This window comes from Penaeus monodon, chromosome 43, assembly GCF_015228065.2.
Source record: "Penaeus monodon isolate SGIC_2016 chromosome 43, NSTDA_Pmon_1, whole genome shotgun sequence".
Lineage (NCBI taxonomy): Eukaryota > Metazoa > Arthropoda > Malacostraca > Decapoda > Penaeidae > Penaeus > Penaeus monodon.
In genome coordinates, this window is record NC_051428.1 from 20469048 (window position 1) to 20482204 (window position 13157).

The window sequence follows — 13157 nt, forward strand, 5'->3', positions numbered from 1 at the left end:
ATGAGTTGTGTTCATAAGAAACCTGCTGTGGTTTTCTAAATCAAATATTTCGATCTTACACTGTCTGTATTCTATCCAGTTCCATTCAAAACATTCTGTGATTGTAATGAAAGGCCTAACATCTTGAAGAACCATGTAATTTTAGCATAGTGTTGAGCAATCACCATGCCTTGTGCTTTGGCAAGAACTAACAGACCTCTGCCACATGTAAGATAACAAGATAGAACTCAAACTATTTATTTTTTTGGTATTTGTTTCTGAAAGTGACGCCACCCCCCAGAGATGAACTCCCGAAACCAAGGTATTATGCGAACCGAAAATTCCAAACCCAACATTTCCTACCTTTCTATTTATTTCCTAGACAGGGGAACAAACCCCCCCTGCACCCCCCCCCCTCCTTTATTAGTGCTGTGTGCCAAATTACAGAAAATGTGACATTAAGAACTCAGGCTGTGTGAGGTGTTTAGGAGGAGAAAGTCTCATTTTGAAAAGCAAATTTGCACACATAAGAGTAATATTCTTAGTGTTGTTGGCTATTGTATTAAATAAGTAACTGCATTTGCATAAATAGAAGGCCGAAACAAGAAGTTGATGTTCGCTGAAAATCAGCAAGTCTCTGAGCGGTGATATGCAGTAGATATTTTCGTCATTTTCCAGTAAATTGGAGGTTGATGCAGCTCTACCATAGTTGTTTATTACTCTATTTCTTATGCTCTGTTAGATGGCAGTATCAGTTTCCCTCCGTCTTTGTGCACCACTCTTGGTAACAGTAACCAAATTTTTGATAATGTGTCACTTTGAGGTTTATAAGCTCTGTCTTGCTGGAATATACATGTTAGAATTGCATTGGGGGTGAGGCTTGGGGCAAATTACTTCTTAGATTTTTCTCTGAAATGTGGTGGCAGTGTTACAGCTGGGGAATTTCTCTCATATCTGCAAATTTAGTAAATATTTTGAAGTTATTGGCAATGGCTTTCAGTTTGTGACATTTTCCTTATAATTATACTAGCTGTGCACAATCAATTCACAAAGTGTGCATTTGCTTTGGCCTTAATACTTCCCACTTCAGCAAAGGCCATCAAACCTCCATCATATATGTTTTGGTAAGATAGAGCTTAGAAGGGTTCCTTGTTTGGCAGTGAATTGCCAGGGGAGGTCTGCATGCTCTGTTTTGTCCAAAATGCATGTAGGAGGCTTGAAATCTTTTCCAGAATTTAGTTTTGTAGTTTAAGATGGAGGAGTAGGGTAGAGTTGTAAAAATCTTCACAAGGGGAAGTACACTAAACTATTGACAATGTAAAGTTCTGAATAAAGTTTAAAATTGGGGAGGCCGGGGTTCATTAGGGCGCACTGCTCTGTGCCGGGGCTATTGTCCAACTTGCACCCTGGCTCTGAAGGCGTCTTCCTATTAGCTGGGATCCAGGCTCTTGATCTGATTAGGAGTTACTTGGTATCAATGAAATTTTGCAGAGTTCATATCTGAAGTGAATGGGTTAGAGAATGTTTTTTTTTTTACCTTTAATAAATAAAGAAATTGATCAGTTGGTTCAACAAGGGTAGGGTTTGAGGAAAGTTTACCAAAGTATAAATATTTGATTTGCATAGGACTTTTGGTGTTAAAACTAGGCTATGTATTCTGCCCCACTCAAGGAATGGCTTTGTCCTCCCCCTGGACCCTCCTCCTTAATTAGCTTCTTAGCGGCCATGTGGACTTCGCTCCAGAAATTCTAATATCTTGACAATAGGCCTTTTCTTTAGCCGAAGAATTTTTAAACAGTATTATTTTGGTTCTTTATATTTGTCTACCATAGGATAAGAGTAATATATGTAATAGATTTAATTTCTTTTGATGGCAGAGATCAGGTTTTAGGTTTGAAGATTCATTATGTATACTTTTTGTCTTGCAGTAGTAACAGCCTTGGTACAAGTAATAATTAGGAAACAAGTTATTATCACATAATTGTTAGCTTCTAGTTCAGTTTGAGTGGGAGTATTATCACTCTTTTCTAGGCTGATTACCTCATGTAGGACCTTCTCAGGAAATATTTACATAAACCCCTTGCTTCTATCATTGCTCCATGCACAATATCCATAAATTTACCACTGTCCTATTTGCAAAACCTTTACATTTGTCACTGACCCACATCCCACATCTGTAGGTCTGTCACGAGCCTCCACCTTTTGTGCTCTGGCAAAGGCCAACAGATCTCCTCTAACTTTAGTTGTCCTTTGATGGAATGCAGGAGGTGTGGAGGTTGTGTTGATTGCTTGACATTGTGCTGCTGTTAGATTAGACTTGGCAGTCTTCCTCTGAGGAGACTGCTTATGGTTTCCAGTTCCCTGGGGTAGAAAGAGTTAGAATGTAGGCATTCCATCACAGACCCAAGGAAATTTTCAAGTGGATTTAGACAGTACAGTCCCATTGTCTTTAGGAGGAGAAACTTACATTTTGAAAAGCAAATTTGTACACATAAGAGTAATATTTTTATTGTTGTTGGCTATTGTATTAAATAAGGAAGTGCATTTGCATAAATAAAAGGCCAAGTTGATGTTTGCCAAAAGTCAGCAAGTAAAAGCTTTTGGATTTATGAGGTATATGAATATACTTCCTTTCTTTAGATACACTTTTTTCTCTCATTTGTAAATGCAAAGAGGTAAAGGAGTTACTATGGTTTGTGCACATCAGGCAGTGGTTTTAGAAGCTTATATGTGTATTAGTTTTTGATAAAAGTCGTAGAAAATACAGAGAAAGTTTTCTGCAACTCATCAACTACAGCAGGATATTTTGAATTATAGTTCTGATAAAGAAAAACACACACACACACACACACACACACACACACACACACACACACACACACGCACACACACACATATATATATATATATATATATATATATATATATATATATATATATATATATATATATATATATATATATATATATATATATACATACACAAGCACACACATACAAACAAACACACACATACAAACAAGCACACACATACAAACAAGCACACACATACAGACACACCACAGCAACACTCACAAGCCACACACACACAAGCAGCACACACACAAGCACACACACACACAAGACAACACAACATAGCAACACAACAAGCACACACACAACACACACACAAGCACACATCACACACACAAGCACACACACACAACACAAGCACACACAAACAAGCACACACACACACAACACACAAGCACACACACACAATCACACACAACAAGCACACACAACACACAAGCACAACACACCACACACACACACACACACAGCACACACACACACACACACACACAACACACCCACACACACACCACACACACACACACACACACACACAACACACACAGCACACACAAAACACAACACACAAGCACACACACACACACACACAAACACACACACACACACAAACAAGCACACACACACACCCACACACACAACACACCACACACATACAAGCACACACGCACATACAAGCACACACACACACATACAAGCACACACACACACATACAAGCACACACGCACACATACAAGCGCACATGCACAAGCACACACACACACACATATATATATATATATATATATATATATATATATATATATATATATATATATATATATATATATATATATATATATATATATATATATATATATATGAGAAAAATAAATTGTAAAGACTGGCTGTTTGACATCTTGAACAAAAGGAAATTAAAGTTTATTGGTCATGTGATGAGAAGTAAAAGTATTGAGAAAAACTTGCTGACAGGGATGGTGATAGGAAACAGAGGAAGAGGCAAACCGAAGACAAGACTGAGAGACAATATCAAAGATATTTGTGGGCTGTCGAGTGGAAAGAAAAGCGCAAGATCGAGTTGAGTGGCGAAGGATGGTGGAGAGGTCCACGGCTGCTCAAACATGAGCATATCGTTATTGATGATGATATCTATCTACATCCTGTATCTATATATTTATATCTATATCTATGTCTTTCATTGATATATTTTGTGGTCATCATATATATGATTTTTACTATTGTTACTAATATATATCTGCTTTTTATTGTTGGTATTTTTAATATTACTGATTTTTATTGTTGTTATTATTATTGATTTTATTATTATTACTTTTTTATTCTTCTTCTTATTTTTTTTTTATAATAATTATTATTGTAAATTATTATTATTATTATTATTATTATTATTATAATTGATTGTTATTATTATTATTATTATTATTACTATTATCATCATCGTCATCATCATCATTATCATTATTATTGCTATTGTTATTCTGTTTATTATTATTATTATTAATATTATTATTATTATTATTATTATTATTATTATTCTTTTAACGGTAGGTTCATGTCTGAGCCGCCGTGGTCACAGCATGATACTTAATTGTAGTTTTCATGTTGTGATGCTCTTGGAGTGAGTACGTGGTAGGGTCCCCAGTTCCTTTCCACGGAGAGTGCCGGTGTTACCTTTTTTTTTAGGTAATCATTCTCTATTTTATCCGGGCTTGGGACCAGCACTGACTTGGGATGGCTTGGCCACCCAGTGGCTAGGTAGGCAATCGAGGTGAAGTTCCTTGCCCAAGGGAACAACGCGCCGGCCGGTGACTCGAACCCTCGAGCTCAGATTGGCGTCGTGACAGTCTTGAGTCCGATGCTCCAACCATTCGGCCACCGCAGCCTTGGCATTATAATTATTACTATATTATTATTATCATTATTATTATTACTGATTTTTTATTTTTGCTTTTTTATGTTATTCTTACTCATGCACTTATTATTATTATTGTTATCTTCATTATTATCAACATTATTGTTATTATAATTATTGTTATTATTATTATTATTATTATTATTATTATTACTAATGCTATTGCTATTACTATTACTATTAGTATAGTTGTTGATCTTATCACTTTTTATTATTGTTGTTTTATTGGTACTGAAGATAATGTTGCTGGTATTCAGTGTAATAACCTTGTCAATGTCAGTATTGTTATTTTTGTTGTTGTTATTATTGTTGTTATTGTTCTCATTTTCATTTTTATTGTTTTTATCATCATTATTATTATTATTGTTATTATTATAACAATCATCATAGCTTTGTTATTGTAAGTAAAAATGAATAAAATAATAGTAATACTATTATTTTATCATTTTTTATCATCATCTTCCATCATTTTGTTGTTGCTCTGATTGATATTGTTATTTTTATTATTACAGATATTATTCATATTCATATATTATTATGGTTGTTGTTGTTATATTACAACTACTACTACTACTACTATTATACTTGAAGTTTGTTTTGTTGTTATATTATTATTATTATTATTATTATATAAGTTTTTTTCTTATTATTATCATAGTCATCATCATCATAATTATTATTAGTTGTAGTAGAATAATCAAAGTTATATAGAAAGAGACCATTAGAGAGAAATCTGATTTTGGACTGAATAGTAACTTAGCATCACTGTACAAAGCAACCACTCCCATGTTTAGTTCTATATAATTCATGCAAGTAGATTCATCCATGTGAAAAGTGTGCAGCAGGCTCAGGTGCTGGCTATGTGGCTACGGTTTACAGATTTTGACGCTTGTTTTGAAAGTATGGGGTTTGGTCTTTGGTTGCCTTAGTCAGGAAGTTTCTATTTACAGGTTCTATGTGACATGATTTTGGATTGGGACATTTTAGGGATTGGTTCAGTGTGGGTGTGGGTGTCACTGTGTTGGTTGTGTTTAGTTGTATCGGAATTATTTTTTTCTTGTTCTTTTGTGTTCTCTCTATCTTTTTCTCTTTCTCTTTCTTCTTCTCTCTCTCTCTCTTTCTTCTCTCTCTCTCTCTCTCTCTTCTCTCTCTCTCTTCTCTCTTTCTCTCTCTCTTCTCTCTTCTTTCTCTTCTCTCTTCTCTCTCTCTCTTCTTTCTCTCTCTCTCTCTCTCTCTCTCTCTCTCTCTCTCTCTCTCTCTCTCTCTCTCCCCTCTCTCTCTCTCTCTCTCCTCTCTCTCTCTCCTCTCTCTCTCTCTCTCTCTCTCTCTCTCTCTCTCTCTCCCTCTCTCTCCCCTCTCTCCCTCCCTCCTCTCCCTCTCTCCCTCCCCCCTCCCTCTCTCCCTCCCTCCCTCTCCCTCCCTCCCCCTCCCTCCCTCCTTCCCTCTCCCCCCTCCCCATCAGACCCCTTCCCACCCTCAATTTCTCCTCCTCCTCCTCCTCCTCCTCCTCCTCCTCCTCCTCCTCCTCCTCCTCCTCCTCCTCCTCCTCCTCCTCCTCCTCCTCCTCTCCATTCTTTGTTACCTGCAGAGAGGAGAGACAGAAGTTGAAGGCAATTCATTACTGCCAGCATTCAAAGGTTGAAAGTTGAATGACAAAGGTCTTCTATTTCCAGCACAGCGAGTGATAGCATTGGTAGAAGTTCTTTCACGTGGGCTCACTGTAGACAAAAGCCTCCCGGAAATTTTCTCTTTATTTTTTAAGATGTCAGAGGGAACTTTTGAGAAATAATACATTACAGTTTATTTTATATTGCAGTTATAAATCTGATTTTAGGTGCTTGATTTAGGTTTATATATATGTTAGTTAATGTTTTCTAATTATACTTGCAGGCTGGATGTGCAGTGGATAATTAATGAATGATTTGGCACTTGTGCCAAAATGAAGATCGATCGCACCAAATTGAAGAAAAGCAGCTCTGAAGTTGTAAGTGCAATGCCATTTGTGGAAATTTTTTGCAGCTGACATTTGTATAATTGCTAGTGAGGCAGATCAAATTCCAGCTTTTTTAATTCAATACTGAGTTGTAATGCAAGGGAATAATCTTGAGAAAGAAGGGAATAGGACGTTTGATGTACACAGATTTGTCTTGCTTTGTTATGGAAACAGGTCTATACTTGTCTAGTTTCAGGAAAGGAAAACTAGCACCTCATTCTGGGATCTACAGTCCTATGATTTGCCAAGTTGTTTTTGAGAAAAACTGATGAACTGATCTTGAAGGAAGCAAATTATAATAAAAAACAATAATACTATTGTATATAAGTTTTAAAAATGAGAACATATATAAGCACAAGTATTAGGAGTCAGGTTGATTACAATAAGAAAAAACAATTTGGCGAATCATTGTCCTCAAGGGGTGGGGGTGAGTTGCCAGGTTTTCCTCTCCTGAGATTGGAAATATTATAGACATTACTCTGTTAAAAGATATTGCTATAAACTTTGTTTTAAATGTAATGAATTCATAGTGTTATCTGTAGCTTTTGAACAGCCTCCCAAAGGATGATTATTGCGATAATATAGCCATCACAAATAGTCTTCAGTTTTAGTCTTTGGTTTTATGATTGATATTTGTTTTGTAATTTCTCTGAATATAGGTTTTGATTCAGTAATTATTATCTAAATGTGCATAAGCTTGGCACATACCTTTTTACAGTTAAGCTTTCCTTATCAAACACGGTCGACTTTTCTTCATACATACCTTATTCACCCTCTGTCTTTCCTGAGCAGCCGGGGGACTGTGGTTGGCTGATTGAGAAGCTACAGAGCTGTAGCAATGAGGAGCTTCTCCCAGTCCTCCGGAGCGTGGAGACTTGGAGTTACGGAAAATGTGAACTGTATCACTGGATTGATGTCCTAGACAGGTGAGTGCTGAATTCTGATATTGATTGAAATAAAGCTTCTATTGAAATGCTAGTTCAGAATTGTATTGATATTCAATTGAAGATATGAAGAGTAAGATATTATGTTGAAATAGCAGTTGAAAATTATATTTACATTGCCGTTCAAAGTTCTGGTTATTCAAATTACACAGAAATGACAGTTCATGATTATATTATAATGACAGTTAAAAATTACATTGAAGTGGCATTTTAAAAGTATTTCAAAATAGCTATTGAAAATTTTTAAATGGTGACAGAAACTCAAATCTATGTATGACATGGTAATTTCAAAAAGCAGACTAACGTTAGATTCACTGATTAATGAGGAATCTCATTTCCAGATTCGACACAATTTTAGAAGAAGCAGCTCAGAAGGATGAAGACAAATGGGTGCTTCCGTGTGACCTCCCTCAGAATAACCATGTGAGTTTCTTTTCTGTGTCTTTGGCTTCAAACAGTTGCTTGGTGGAATACATAGAGGAAAGAATGAATAAAGGAAATGGCAAGTGGGAATAAGGATAATGTGAGAGTTAATTCATTAGCGTTAGTGAGTTTTTTCTTGGATAACTAATATCTTGTGAAGCGAGTGAGGAAGTGAGTTGATGAGAGTGAGTGAGGAGCTGGGAGGATGGGGGGAAATGCTTGATTGAGTGTCTGTGTATGTGTGTGCGTATGTGTCTTAACCTTTTATTGACGGGCATAAGAACTCACTGAAATCAATTAAAATCTAGTGAGATGTGGCAACGGCCCGACAGTGGGCGCGGGAGTCCGCTGCCTTAAGCCGAACGTCCCACTCCACTCTCTCTGGCACGTTGCCGCGTGTACAAGTTTGCCTGTCCGTGAGACCCGTTTTCTATGACGTGTCTACACGTGACCCGTCAATAACGGGTTAAGTTCTTGCCCTTTTATAAGCACGAAAATAGAAGTCACATGTGTATCTTTATTGCCCATAGGTCCAGGAGCTGGTGGTATGGGTGCTCCACTTCACAACGCTGCTTGTGGAGCACTCGTTTTCACGTCACCTCTACTCCTCGGTGGAGCACCTCATCACCCTCCTCTCCTCCACTTCCATGACAATCGTCCTGGCTGTCCTAAACCTGCTCTACATGTTTAGCAAAAGGTTTGTGTTGCTAAGGTCATCTTGAATCCTGGTTGGAATAGGAGTTTGAGGGTTATTTTTATGATGATTATAATTTTTTATTGTTGTTATTATTATTATTATTATTATTATTATTATTATTTTAGTAATTTTTTAGCATTGTTATTTATTATCATTATTATTATAGATCTCTTTTATACCCTTATCCAGTAATTTCCTTGTTAAAACATCATAACCTTGTGGCATTTTCAAGGCCTATTAATCTTCAAGATGGTAAGCCTTAGGGTCTTGTTGAGGAATGCCTCTTGATATTGTCTCTCCTTTTTCCAGGTCTAATTTTATCACACGGTTAGCAGTAGCCCCTAGAAAGGCACTGTTGACACGCCTCATAAATTTGGCCGAGCCATGGGGTGGCAAGGAAAATGGCTTTGGTTTGGCACAATGCTGCCAGAATCTTCCTCTTTCTGTAAGTGATTTCTCCACCCTGTTGATACATAAATTTTGGGAAATGTTAATAATTATTTGATGTTCAATACAGACGTGCATTCATACATACATATGTATATGTATGTATATATATGTATATGTATATGTATGTATATATATGTTTATGTATATGTATGTATATATATGTTTATGTATATGTATGTATATATATGTTTATGTATATGTATGTATATATATGTTTATGTATATGTATGTATATATATGTATATATATATGTATGTATATGTATATATATGTATATATATATATGCATATGTATACATATATATACATAAATATATATATACATATATGTACATGTATATATGTTTATATACATATATACACATATATGCACGTATAACACACACACACACACACACACACACACACACACACACACACACACACACACACACACACACACAATACTATATGATATATATATATAATATATATATATATAAATATATAATATAATATATATATATTATAATATATATATATATATATATATAATATTATATATATTATATATTATTATATATATATATATATATATAATATAATATATATATATTATATATATATATAATTATATATATATATCATATATATATATATACAGTATTAAATGTATATAATTATATACTGTATATATAATATATAATTATATATACATGATATATAATGTAATATAATTATATATAATTATATATATATATATATGTATATATATATATTATATATATATATAATTAATATAAATTATCTAAAATCATACTATATATATATTATATATTATTATATATATTATATTATATATATTATATATATCATATTTATATATTATAATAATATAATATTATAATATATATAATGATACATATAATAATATATAAATATATATAAATATATAATATATATATATATATATATTATAATATATATATATATATAATATATATTATATATATTATATATATATTATATATAATATAATATATAATATTATATATATATATATATATATATATATATATATATATATATATATATACACATACACACACATATATATATATACACTCTTTGATTTAGCCAAGAGTCCTTAACCCATTGCCGACGGGTGGCATGTACGTACATGCCATGGCATGGCGGGACCATCTGCCGGGGGCACGTACGCACATGCCATAGAGTATGCATGGACATGCCATGAGTTTTTATTTGTTACAATCACGGCAAAAGATTATTTTTTTGCCAGTGAAAGTGTGATTAAGTCGGTTCTAACACTTTCTCATTTTTACCATGCAACAAACAAAAAAAATGCAACAAACCGACAATTTCAACTCCATAATGCCACACTGCTTATTTTATTCGGACTATAGACCGAATAATGATCAACTATGGAGTCTATATAACAACAAAAATACCCTTCAGTCTCGATTTATCAGGAAGTTTGGCAAGTAGAGACTGTAAAAAATAATGAAAATTGAAAATACAACATATCTTCGTAGTATTACGAAGAAACGGAATGGGATGCTGGTATTTGGGATGAGTGATCGCGCATGCTCTGGCGACGATATAAGCCCCCGGCAGCGAGGCCCAGGCCACTATGAATGCTGCCCGTCAATTATGGGTTAAGATAATAGAGAAAGTTATACATGTTTTTACTAGCTTCAGAATTTTCATGTGTGATAACTCATGCAGTCCATCTCTCACCCCACTTGCAGAGCTTCCCAGATAACGCTACAACTCTACACTACGAATTCTATGGCGAGCACCAGCAGCAGCAGCAGCAGCAATCTCAGCCACAGTTACAGCAGGGAAGTGAGTCAGCAGGCAGCAGCGGCAGCAGTAGCAACAATGCCCGAGCAAACAGTTCTATCATAACCATTCATATAGACAACATGCAAAATATCCGCAAATCTCCAGCAGTTGTCATGGAGGAACTGCTAGAAGTTTATAAAGTGCCTCATGAGAAACAGGTGAGAATTTTTCATTGATCATGGAAATCAGGGTAGCAAAGTGGGATTGTGTTTGTGCTGTTCTCGGTCTTTTTGTCTGTGTGTCTGAAGTGTGATGTATTGGATGCAAAAACATGTAGGTGTAGATTGTTTTCGTGTGTTTATTTGCCTTGATACCAATTTCTTCACTTTTTCAGATGATCCTGTTTACCCACATAAGATTAGCTCATAGTTTTGGACAGTTTGAGACCAGGTTACAGTGCGTACAGGCAAGATTGCAGGCGTTGTCGGTTTTGGTGTACTGTAATGCACTTCAGGTAAGGTGATAGTGTATTCTGAGTTCTGTAATATGTGATTTCTTGACTTTTAGATGAATTATTATTATTATTATTCTGTATGAAAATGTCTTCATTGTCTACAGTGTTTAAATTTTAAGTGATTCTTGCAGGACAATGCCAATACAGTATTGTATTCTGGATTACTGGATGAATTTGTAGAAGTTCTGGAGCTTAATGACACCAAGCTAACAGAAATCAAGGCTGCAACGCTGCGTACCCTCACCTCCATCATCCACTTGGATCGCATGCCCAGCTTTCCCAAGTGAGTGCAATGGCAAGCCTGCCTCTCTGGGCTGTTGTTGACATTAGTTCATGACTTTGTCCTTTGTGTTGTATTATTTATGGAAAGGAAGAAAATGTTCATGGTGTAAATTTTCAGTGTAAGTGTCTTCATGCTTTACATATGGTGTGGTGGTCATTATGATTTTGTTCTATTGTGCGATGAATATGCAACAAAAATTTCCATTTTGTGCAATGTATGAGATTACAGACTTGTATTTTCTATTACTTATTCTTTATTCTTCATTTTGCCCACAGATTAAACACCATAATTGATGTAACCGGTGCCTCTTCCTACCACGGCTTCTTGCCTGTTATGGTGAGATCTTGTATATCCACCCTGACTGCAACTTCCCCCCCTACGCCTAACCCCTTCCCTGCCCCCCTGGCCACGGCCCTCTTCTCATTCCTCTACCACCTGGCCAGCTATGAGGCCGGCGGAGAGGCACTCGTGTCGTGCGGCATGATGGAGTCCCTCATCTCGGTTGTCAATTGGAAGGGCACCGAACCCGATCACATCACGGTAATTTTGCTCTGTTTTTCTGTCTTTAAAGGATTTTTTTTGCCAATTGTTTTCTGTTTTCTGTTGTTGTTTTTTTTTTCTTTCTTTCTTTCTTTTCTTTTTCTTTCTTTTTTCTTTTTTTTCTTTCTTTTTCTTTCTTTCTTTCTTTCTTTCTTTCTTTCTTTTTTTTTTTTTCTTTTTCTTTCTTTCTTTCTTTCTTTCTTTCTTTCTTTCTTTCTTTCTTTCTTTCTTTCTCTTCTTCACACACACACACACACACACACACACACACACACACACACACACACACACACACACACACACACACACACACACACACACACACACACACATTCTCTCTCTCTCTCTCTCTCTCTCTCTCTCTCTCTCTCTCTCTCTCTCTCTCTCTCTCTCTCTCTCTCTCTCTCTCTCTCTCTCTCTCTTTGTCTTTGTACCTATAACCATACCAGCCTCCCTCAACACATCTACATGCTCCACATCCACACACATGTACAGGGAACCCCCATTATTCTCTCCTTTTTTTCATTTTTATTTTCTCTACTTCATTTGACAATAAATTTTTTTTTATTCCTTTCTTATGTAATATTTGAAAATGATGTTTATTTGATGATGTGTATCTTCCAAAGTTTTAGTGATTATTGTTACCTCTGTACATCAAAAGTAGATAATTGAACCTCTTTTGTTTATAGTTGGTCTTATGTAACCTCTTGCTTTAAGTGGTCTTAACATATTCTTACCTTGTAGTTTAGATGCTTCAGTAAAACG

The 13157-nt window shown here is 35.3% G+C and overlaps 1 protein-coding gene across 9 annotated transcripts in view; it reads left to right on the forward strand.

Moving 5' to 3' along the window:
• Positions 1-13157, forward strand: part of LOC119568406 (E3 ubiquitin-protein ligase HUWE1-like) — a 47532-nt gene that overhangs the window by 1735 nt on the left and 32640 nt on the right. For all 9 annotated transcript variants that reach the window (XM_037916909.1, XM_037916911.1, XM_037916912.1 and 6 more), the window contains exons 2-10: positions 6654-6747; positions 7549-7682; positions 8042-8123; positions 8654-8820; positions 9130-9265; positions 11019-11273; positions 11450-11569; positions 11701-11852; positions 12128-12392. In XM_037916909.1, coding sequence (XP_037772837.1) covers positions 6703-6747; positions 7549-7682; positions 8042-8123; positions 8654-8820; positions 9130-9265; positions 11019-11273; positions 11450-11569; positions 11701-11852; positions 12128-12392 — 1356 coding nt within the window. In that variant the 5' untranslated portion in view covers positions 6654-6702. The remainder of the gene's footprint in view (positions 1-6653; positions 6748-7548; positions 7683-8041; positions 8124-8653; positions 8821-9129; positions 9266-11018; positions 11274-11449; positions 11570-11700; positions 11853-12127; positions 12393-13157) is intronic.